This window comes from Mustela nivalis (assembly GCF_964662115.1).
Source record: "Mustela nivalis genome assembly, chromosome: 17".
Taxonomy (NCBI): domain Eukaryota; kingdom Metazoa; phylum Chordata; class Mammalia; order Carnivora; family Mustelidae; genus Mustela; species Mustela nivalis.
The window spans coordinates 6263612-6274444 of NC_139036.1; the positions used below are offsets into that span (position 1 = coordinate 6263612).

Sequence of the window (10833 nt, forward strand, 5' to 3'; positions counted from 1 at the left end):
GGCTGGAGGCGGGCCCAGTCGGGGCTGGGCGGGGGCTTCGCGGCGCCGGCTGGCTGGCGGGCGGCGCGGGCGGGCGCGGGAGGCACCCGCGGGAGAGCCGCCCTCCCCCTCCCCGCTCGCGTCCCCACCCGCGTCGCCCCGCCGTCCGCCCGGAGCCGCAGGGCGCGAACCCCGCTGCCTCCCTCCCGGGGTGCAGGCGGGCCTGTTGCACTTGACGCAGTCTCGGGCCGTTCGGGACTCGCTCGCCGGGTTCATCGGAGGGGCTGGGGAGGTGAGCGCCGGGCGCTTCCAGCCGTTCCCGCGTCGCGCTGTCTGTCACCTCGCCGGGAGCAGCAGCGCCCACGAACTCGCCGGTCCTGCGCCCTGTCCCCTCCCCAAGTCTGTCGGCTGGGCCGCCGCGTCCTTGGACGCTCTCGCTGGCTCCCCTCGGCGCCGCCGTTTCAGGTGTGGGGATGAGGTCCCTGGGACCGCGTCTCTCGCCCGGGGACAGCCCCGTATTCGTGGGCGCGGAGCATCCGCGGGCAGCTCCTTCCAGGCTGGCGAAGGTGCAGCTTGCACGCGCATCTTCTGTGCCTGTGTTTTCCTCCCCGTCTCTGCACCCTAAACGTCTCCCCTGCCCACCTCCGCGCTGGCTTGGCAAGCAGCAAAAACAGGGTGGGGGGCTGCGGGGAAGGAGAAGGGCCTTCTAATTCTCTTCCCTAACTTCAGATTTCGCTCCTGCGTGGCTCGGTAGGATCAGGGAGCTTCCCGTGAGCAGAAGCAGCTCGCGCCCCGGTGCTTGTGGGACCGATGCCCGATGTGTCTCTGAGTTGGCATAACTGGCCAGGGAAGTGCGCCCCTGCCCAACAGTCGAGCTGGACTCTGCTGAGACCCATGTTTCTTCCTTCCCGAGTTGAGCTGGAATTTTCTGGAAGTTCTGCCCCCAAGTACATGGTGCACTTCACATCGTTCTCAAACGAATTTTTCTGTCCTGAGGTTACCCGGGGGTGAGATTTTTTTTTTTTTTTTTTAATAGTATCTGTGTATTTCTTTGTCCTGGGAGAAGACTTCTCTCAAATTGCCAGAAAGACGCCAAAGTGTCTTAGCCGTTCAGGCAATGGGCATATGCAGTTTTTGTCCACCTTTGTCATTGCCCCTGCTGGATGTTAATGATGTCAGTCATATAAATTAAAATATGGCATTGTTTTTAGCTGGTCTGTTAAGTTTCATTTGCCAAAGTGATTCTTTTACCAGCTTTATCCTTAATTCGTTTACCTCGTCCTTGCTTCCTGTCTTTCTCTTAACAGTTGGCAGTATCAGTTTGCACTTCTATATTAAAAAATAATTTCTTTATTTCATAAAACTGTATATTCCCTGTCCTTAGCCTTACTTTCAAAAGCCATATGTCTTTGACATTACAGATCTGTTTTCTACCCCAAAACACATTACTGTTTTGAAGTGTACGGCCTTGGCTGCTTCTCAGCACATTGCTTAATTTTCTTTAAAAGGTCGGCTTATCTTCATTTACCCCTGAGTTTCTCTAAATTGAACAGTGTTCCAGTGGAAAGTGTATCTGATGAGACTTCTTGCATAACACAACAGGAATCTTAGAGCCAATTCAGTTTGGCTTGACTCACAGGAGAGTGAGTTTATTGATTGATTGATTTACGATTTTACTTCTTTGAGAGAGGGAGAGCGTGTAGGAGCACGAGGTGGGGTGGTCAGGGAGAGAGGGAGAGAGAATCCCAAGCAGACTCTGCTGAGCGCTGAGCCCAATGCGAGGCTCGATCTCATGACCCTGAGATGATGAGTTGAACAGAAACCAAGAGTGGGATGCCTAACCGACTGAGCCACCCAGTGCCCCAGTGGAGAACTTAACGGCCAATAGAACCGAATGACTGAGAGCAGTTCTAGCAGAGACAGGTGGATGGATCCAGGTGTTCAAGTCATGTTTCCAGGACTTGACTTCTTTGCATCATTCAAATGTGCTTCCTTCCAGGTTGGGTTTCTTCTCAGGTAACCTTCCCCAGCGGCTCTGGCCTTTGTTGTCAGCTTCGCACGAGTTGTTGCTGCAAAAGTCCCTGAGCTGTTGCTCACTGTCTCCGGTGTGGGTCCTATGCTTACCCCCAACTGACCAGAGAGAAACTGGGTGCTTATGGGCCAGGCTTGGCTCACGTGTGTGCCCTTTTGGCAGCCAGGGGGGTGAAGGTCACAGCGGATACACGGAGATGTGCAGATGCCTGGAGAGGTCAGAGGTGCTGTTACCAGAAGAACAGGAAATGAATACTGGCTAGGCAGGCACAAATAATAGCTTCTTCTAGAAGATCAAATTAATTGGGACAAAAGCTCCCCTTAGGAGATCCACAGTATGGATTATCACCTTAAAGCCATGAGTTTACAGACGAAAGCAAGCTCATTTGGCAAAGGATAAAAGCCTCCCCAGAAACTGTTTTCTCTTAAGCTTGGTAATAATGTTCCAGTGATACATGTACCCAATTATCTTCTGGTTGGACTCTCTTATTAATTGTACTTTGAATCACAAACTTTTGAAACCTAGTAAGACTACAGGTTTTCATCTAACTTAGATGAGTCTTAAGTTTACTGTATCTTGAGTTCTCCACGTTTCAAATCAGATGATCTGAGCCACCCTGCAGGCATATTGGCTGGCATGATAGCTACTGGGTTTTCAGGTGGGGACTGCAGGATGAAACAAGCAAATGGGAAAAAAAAAAAAAAAGTGTCAGAACACCAAGCCATTTTTTGGGATTTCCAGCCTTTTTCTAATGCTGCTTTATTCCTGTGCTAGCGCTAGTAATACCCAACCTGGTTAAGGAAGAAAGGAAAGTCGCCGAAGCTCCTAGTTGGGTGGATCCTTGGTGACAACAGTTTTGGAATGAAAAGAAGCCTCTCATTCTCAAGGAAGTCATACTGCCATCTGGCCCTCTTGCTGGCTGTGGAGTTGTCACCTCCAGTGATGCTCTGTCAGCAGGCATTTCACGTATCTGCGGATGATTGAAGAGAACTTGGGAGCTGTAGTGGGCTACTGGAGACCAGGAGTCAGGAATTAATTTTAGAAATGCCACATGAAGCTGTTTCAGAAACAACAAGGGTTTAATATGCTTCCATCCCACAGCACAGTGTAGTACTCTAGATTTTGTAAGAATAGTTGATCGTTTAGGTTCACGGTTTTTAGTTTATTTTTAAATATTTTATTTGAGAGAGAGAGAACAAGCAGGGGGAGGGGCAGAGGGAGAGGGAGAAGCAGACTCCCTGCTGAGCAGGGAGCATGACATGAGACTCGATCCCAGGACCCTGGGATCATGACCTGAGCGAAAGGCAGACGCTTAACTGTCTGAGCCACCCAGGCGCCCCTGGTTTTTATTTTTAGTCATTAGTGTTCTTAGCTCTTTTGAGGCATTAGAAATGATTATAAATTTAGATTGTAAACAGTCTAGTAAAATAATAGCTTTTCAGGTCCAAATCCCTTGTTCTTGGCTAGTGTGGCAGATCACGGGGGAGAAGAAAAGATGATATATTTTCCATTTTGGTTTTGGGGACAGAGTAGTTAATATTCAGATTTTAAAAAGCTGGTTCGGGGCACCTGGGTGGCTCAGTGGGTTAAAATCTCTGCCTTTGGCTCAGGTAATGATCTCATCGTCCTAGGATCGAGCCCCTAATCGGGTTCTCGGCTCAGCGGGGAGCCTGCTTCCTCCTCTCTCTCTGCCTGCCTCTCTGCCTGCTTGTGATCTCTGTCTGTCAAATAAATAAATAAAATCTTAAAAAAAAAAAACCAAAAAAAAAGCTGGTTCAGTTGGGAATCTAACCACCGAAGAACCAGGAACTATTTGTCAGAAATGAAGATAGTCACATCAATATTTTAGTTTTTGTTTGTTTAAAATGATTCTCCTCCTTTTTCATTGCCTCCCCCTGTTATCCCGGATATAAAATATAAGCAAGTTCTTTCAAGTGACCTACCTACCAAAGAAGACAAAAGATCCAGCCTGAAATAATCTGTAGCAGGAATCTAATGTATAAAGTACAGTGAATGAGTATAATACATAACTTTCTATAAAAAGAATCCTGAAGTTTTGATAGAATTGTTTTGGTATTTGTGGAAGAAAGTACTCTATGTGTGTGTGTATGTGTAAAAAACTCGTGCATATTTCTTAAACATTATAAGTTCTGCCGGATGTGAATTTAACAGAATGCCTGTTCATTAACAAGATAATACCCTTTTGTAAATGATTCTTTTGAAGAATAGAGGTTATTTCACAGATGAGAACACTGAACTTTTTCAAAGACTTGGGACTTCGGCCGTAGGGCAATTAGATTTTAAGACCCATGTGCTTTTCTCTGTACCACACTACCTGGTCGATTAACTGTTAATACTTTACCATCCTCTTCAGCCCATTTAGAAAAGTAAGAGGTTTATAGTGTAGTTATGTTCTCTATTTTGTTTAGAAACCCGTTTGGAGGTTATGGACGTTAAGCCTGAGCCTGGAACCCTGAGTGAGAATTCGGAAGTTCTCTTCTCCTTTGGAGTGATAGCAGATATCCAATACGCTGATTTAGAAGATGGCTATAACTTCCAAGGAAACAGACGGAGATACTACAGACACAGTCTGCTTCACCTACGGGGTGCTATTGAACACTGGAATACGGAGGGCCGCCCGCCCCGCTGCGTGCTTCAACTGGGAGATATCATTGACGGATATAATGCGCAATACAAAGTGTCCGAAAAGTCGCTCGAACTTGTTATGAACACTTTCCAGATGCTCAAAGTCCCCGTTCATCACACGTGGGGGAACCACGAGTTCTATAACTTCAGCAGAAACTACCTAACAAATTCTAAACTTAACACAAAGTTTCTAGAAGACCGGATTGTGCATGATCCCAAGACTGTGCCTTCGGAGGATTACTATGCTTATCACTTTGTCCCCTTCCCCCAGTTCCGGTTCATTTTACTGGATGCTTACGACCTGAGCGTCTTAGGCGTGGATCAGTCCTCTCCGAAATACCAGCAGTGTCTGAAGATACTGAGGGAACACAATCCAAACTCGGAGTTGAATAGTCCGCAAGGTGAATTATTCCTTTGAGCTGAGAGTCTAATACATTGTCTTTCCATTCTTCAGCTACTTTTTATTCAGCAGGAAGATGGATGATTAAGGTAAAAGTATATTGTCGCTGTTGTTCAGGGTCAGGATTTCTCACAGGCCTCATGGCGCGTGGATTGGTTGCTGTCAGCTCAAGATTCATTTATTTAATGGGCATCTGAATGCCACTTTTGAGCAGGCCCTTTTTCAGGGGCTGGCTCTCCAGAGCCAGAGCAAGGGTGACAGTGTCACCTTTGTTTTTCTTTTAATGGAAGGAGTGGAGAAAGCAAGATAAGTAGGCGGGCAGGATAGACCATAAATGAAACCAATAGAATTCCATCCACAGTAATCAATGCTACCAAGAAAATGATGTGTAACTTTAAAGTAAAAGACTCAGGCTAGTGTTTTAGCTTAGCCGGTCAGAGGTGGCCTCCCCAAGGGAGAAAAACATTTATGCAGAAACCTAAATGATTAGGAGGAGTCATCCTCAGGAAGTGCGGGGCGGGTGGAGTGTTCAGGACAGAGGTAGGGCAGATGGAAAGGTGCTGAGCAGAGTGACACGTTAGCATCATGAAAGGGCTCAGGAAAAGGTCAGCGAGGCGCAGGGTGACTTGTGGGGCCCTGTGGACACAGCCAGGAGCCTGTGTTTTGTTCTCAGTGTAACACGGAGCTAGTGGGGTAAGCAGGGGAGTGGGATACAGGCCATTTATCTGTCTGTTGCTCTAAATTCTTGTGGTTTCCTATTTTAAGTCAACTGCTGCCACGCATTCCTACAGAAAAGTGCAGGCATGCCCCCATTAGCCAAGTGTGTGTGCCCAAAGGAGGAAAAAGTGGACATCAGGTGGGTCTGACATACTGCATTCATTTCAGGACTTTCTGAGCCCCAGTTTGTCCAGTTTAATGGAGGATTCAGCCAAGACCAGCTGAACTGGTTGAATGAAGTTCTCACATTCTCTGACACAAACCAGGAAAAGGTGGTGATTGTGAGTAAGTATTTGAATTACTTGATCATGCCAGCCTTTTAGAGAACGGAAAAGTGAGGCCCGAAAGTATACTAATGGTATTTATGTCGTGATGTCCTTCTGCTGTCAAGTGAATGCTTACCTTTCTCTACTGAGAACCTGAGTATGAGGGTGACTTTTACAGCTGAGTCAGGAAAGAACCGTAAAATAGAAAAAAAAGCATCTTGCCATGTATTAGTGCCTGTACATTGGCCTTTTAGGTTTCTGAGTAGAATTTCAGCACATGGAACCGTTTCATGTAGTACAGTTGACCCTGGAACAATGGGGGAGGTTAGGGGTGCTCCCCCCCGGCCCCCACACAGTCGAAAATCCACGTACAACTTTTGACTCTCTAGTAACTTAACTCCAAATGGCCTACTACTATTTTACGGATAACAGTTGTTTGATGCATATTTTGATGTTATGTATATTATATGCTGTCTTCTTCCAATAAATAAGCTCGAGAAAAGAAAATGTCTTAAGAAAATCATAAGAAAGAGAAAACACATTCACCGTATTTTCTGTGTTTACTGTAAAAATGTATGGATAAGTGGACCCGCGTGGCTCCAACCTTGTTCATGGGTCAAGTGTGATACATGAGTGAGCAGTTCAGGCCAGACCCCATACCCGGCCTCAGCCTCAGGAGACCTGCTGTTCAGTGTGGTGGCCGCCAGCTGGGGACCTCTGCTGTCTAGTTAGAAGCAACGCTGGTCACGGGACTCGTGTTAGCGACTCACCTGGCAGTGAGAACTTCAGTTCTAGACTCTCTGCCACGTGTTTGCGAGGAAACGAGATTGCTGTTATTTCCACGTAGAATCGTCTTTTGCAGACATGCTGTCATCACAGGTCATAGGACTCTGGAGGTGCTTAACATTCACTCAGCTGCAGGGGTGCACACACATGTGTGTGCGTGTGTGCACACACGGGGTACTGAATTTGGATTTGCAGCATAGCTGGTGTACTCACTTTGGGCACTGAGTGTAGACCCTCGCTTTAGAACTGATGTGGCCAAATGGCACAGAAGACCGTGCTCGGGATCCCAAGGATGGGACCTGAGTAAGTTTGGGTAAATGTGGAGCCTACAAACTGTGGTTTTTCTCTGGATGGCACAAATGGAATTACGAACGTGAAAATCCCTTAAAAGCGACAAGCTCTTCTGATAGTTGATCTAAAAGTACGCTTCCGTAAATACTTGTGAGTCTTTCCGTGACGCGGGGCAAATAGGTAGATGGGAGTAGGAGTGTGTGTGCTGCCGTGGGACTTTGAAGTGTCCTTCCAGGCTTGGAGAGTACGGGACGCCCAGCAGGTGTAATGCGATGTGACCCTCTTACAGTCTACCGTAGATGGCCTGAAACCAGAACACTTCCCAACCTGTCTCTGCTGTTTGGCTTCCCACTGCCAGGCTGTGCCTGTCACCTCAGAGAATACTAGAGCTGAGAGGGACTACAGGTCATGCCATCAACCCATTCAGTTCAGAGATCCGGAGACTGAGAGATTAAACGACCTAGTAATGTCACAGCGCATGCTTTTGGCTGAGACTTGAGTCCCTCCCATCTCATTTCCTACCCTGTCCTGGATTCCCCCATCTCCTCTTCCGTCTGCACCCCTGTCTACATTAGCCACCTCTTAAATTCCTCTTTCACTATAAGCTCAGAGCCTGGATGAACAAATCTTTGACAACTGGGTGCGTCAGGTTATCTGTAGCAAAGTTTTAAATGGCTTATAGCAATTTTCTTTCATTTTACTTTGCACTTTGACTTTGCGTTTTGGGGATTGAGAGGTCATTTTGCCCCCACCTGTGGGGTTTTGTCTGGGCAGTTGGAAGGCTCGCACGCTGTTCGTTGACATACGGGGTGCTGCCTTAAGAGTGGGTGCGTGGTGGGGAATTCAGGGGTTTGGCCATGAAAAGGTTAAGTTTCAGACGCCTGTCAGGCATCCGTGCAGATGCTGAGAAAGCAGTTTGGATGTTGGGTCTGAAATTGAGTGGGAGTCTGGGCTGGGTATAAACATGTGGGAGTGGAAAGAATCCTGAAGACATTCGAGACTTCACTAGGTCACCAATCACTTTACTAGATTTGAGAAATTACTAGATCACCAGGCCTTTAGGGGTTAGTAGGGAAGCGGAGCTCAAGGTCCAAGCATTCAGGCACTTCCAGTAGGAAGTGGAGAGACACAGAGCCCATGGAGGGGAATGAGAACTCGTGGCCATTGAGGCTGGAGGAAGATGTGGGCGACTAGTGGTGTCCCCACAGCCCAGTGTTTCAAGGAGCGGCGGGGAGCAGGTCACTGTGTCAGAGAAATCCAGTGTAACCTTTTGATCTGGAGAGTCACGGGCCCCTTTGAACCCTGAGCCATCATCACAACTTCAAGTGTGGTTGTGGGGTGTGTGTGTGTGTGTGTGTGCGCGCGCGCACACATGCATGTGCGCGCTCGTGCATACTCATAAGTTCTTCTGGTGCCTTTGACTCTTTAGGGATCACTAACACCCTCCTTTGTAACTTGTATTACAAACTGATACTAAACAGTAAAAATACTCATAAGAAAAATTCAGAATAAACGTCGGTAACAAATAAATAGTACCAAAATAGGAAAGTGATTTCAGGGCAAGAAGCAAAGCCGAGGGAGGGAGCTTTGTGCCTGCGCTCCACAGTGAGACATGATGTGATTTCCTGTGTGTCTTGGTGTCAGGAATTTGAAATCCTCTTCATTCTACTTCCACATATGTCCTTTGGGTCCAAGTATAAAACCTCCCTGCTCTACCTCGCTGTTCTCATCATTCTCATCTGTAAAATGGCTCTGGCTCCCGGAGGTGTTTAAATCCATTTTAAAGCACTGAGTGCCTAAATGACCTATAACCCATGACCCACCTCCAAACTGTTTTAAATTTAGGAGTACCTCTTTCTGTGTACGCAGCACTCATGTTAAGAGACTCTAGCATGGTATCTGCCTGGCTCCTAGCCGCCCTCGCTCGCCATTGTGCATGGGATGCCCTCAGTTCTTCTCAGTGTTTGTGCCTCTTTGGATGTTTTAGGCCATAGGGATCTCAGGGGTTCTGCCTGGACAGTGGCCTCTCCCCGTGGACGTGGACTGCCTCCCCCTTCCATATGCTACAGAGATGTGGCTGGAGATGATCTAGTTCTTCTCTCTGGTCTATTTGAAATAAGTAGCAATATCCCTTTTTTTTTTTCTTAAGTACTAGTTTTTAGCCATTTATTTTGATGAAAGAGACATTTCCTCATTGGCTCATAACTCTTCTTCTCTTTAACTAACAGGCCATCTTCCCATTTACCCAGAGGCCTCCGACAGTGTGTGCCTGGCCTGGAATTACAGAGACGCCCTGGCAGTCATTTGGTCTCACAAGTGTGTGGTGTGTTTCTTCGCCGGTCACACTCACGATGGTGGCTACTGTGAGGACCCCTTCGGTGTGCACCACATCAATCTAGAAGGGGTTATTGAAACGGCTCCGGACAGCCAGGCTTTCGGCACCGTTTATGTCTATCCTGACAAAATGGTGCTGAAAGGTAGAGGCAGAGTTCCAGACAGAATTATGAATTATAAGCGGGAAATCCAGCTTTAGTCTGATTTATCTTGAACACGGCTGTAGAAGGAGAGTGGGGGCTGAGCGCTGTGTTTGTGTCTCTCTCTCCCCTCCCCCGGTCCTCAGGCTGATTGTGTAGTTTTCTATTTGCATAACAAAATGTATTTATGGCCTCAGTGTGCACCAGCTCATGAGATATTCTGAAATGTCACTTCTGGGTAATCTATCCAGCGCCGAGGATTGGAAACAAAATGAATGAAAGCAAGCCGCCTGAGTCACCCAGGGAGGAGAGGGGGTGGCGTACTTCTCGAAACTGACTTCATTTAGCCTTATCTGAAACTTTTTACTTTTTACAAGGAGGATGTATCCCTGTATTAACATGTACCTTAAAATTCATAATAAAAAAATAAAACCAGCTCAGGTAAGCTTTCTCTGTGTATCCTGCCATGTGAATGAACTTTGGACGTTTTTTGCTCCAAATACCTGTCGTGTTTGTTTGTGCATTTGTAGGCTTGTATCCCTGTTGTGTAAACCACAAAGAAGTTCTTTCACAGGTGAATGTGTGGTCTCCCGCGTGAGGCCATGGGAAGGGCCTCCCGAGAAGTCACGTGGAGGCCTTGTGATTCTAAGCAAAGCAGGACCAAGGGCCAGTGCGGCTGTGTGCCTGCCGGTGTGTGGTCCGTTTGGCAGCAGCTAGAGACAACAGGGGTAAATGAATTTACTCTTGACTCCCTTTTTAGACAAATGGGGCCTGTTAACTGGGTAGTCCTATGTGCTAAGGCTTATTTGTGGCACCACTTACTAGATAGCAAAGGGACTGTTGGAATGTAGAGAAGGTTTGATTCAGGGCCTAAAAACATCAGGAGAGGTGAAAGCAGTACTAGTCAGTGTCCGCGTGCCTGCTGAGTGCCCAAGCCCTGGGGGAGCAGAGGTGTGTTTGTGTTCTCTGGCTGCTGTCGCAAATGACCACCACTTTGGTATTTTCAGACAGCCCTTACATGCTCTCTTACAGTTCTGGAAGCCAGAAGTCTGAATGGTTTTCCCTGAGCTCAAGGCGTGGTCCCCCCTGCAGGGCCTCCATGGCAGAATCTGCTTCTTAGCTGGCTTCCTGCATTCCATTCCTGGCCCAGGGGTCCTTCCTCCATCTTCAGACCAGCAGGGCATCCTCTTTAAACCTCCCTCTGTGTCCGCCTGCCTTTTATCAGAACAGTTGTGATTACCT

At 47.5% G+C, this 10833-nt stretch overlaps 1 protein-coding gene across 6 annotated transcripts in view; it reads left to right on the forward strand.

Moving 5' to 3' along the window:
• ADPRM (ADP-ribose/CDP-alcohol diphosphatase, manganese dependent) overlaps nucleotides 1-10833 on the forward strand; it is a 99099-nt gene that overhangs the window by 107 nt on the left and 88159 nt on the right. The window contains exons 1-5 of one of the 6 annotated variants that reach the window (XM_082707580.1): nucleotides 50-444; nucleotides 709-986; nucleotides 4441-5058; nucleotides 5943-6059; nucleotides 9346-10026. In XM_082707580.1, coding sequence (XP_082563706.1) covers nucleotides 4458-5058; nucleotides 5943-6059; nucleotides 9346-9650 — 1023 coding nt within the window. In that variant the 5' untranslated portion in view covers nucleotides 50-444; nucleotides 709-986; nucleotides 4441-4457 and the 3' untranslated portion in view covers nucleotides 9651-10026. The other 5 variants (XM_082707582.1, XM_082707583.1, XM_082707581.1 and 2 more) reach the window with 5 other exon arrangements.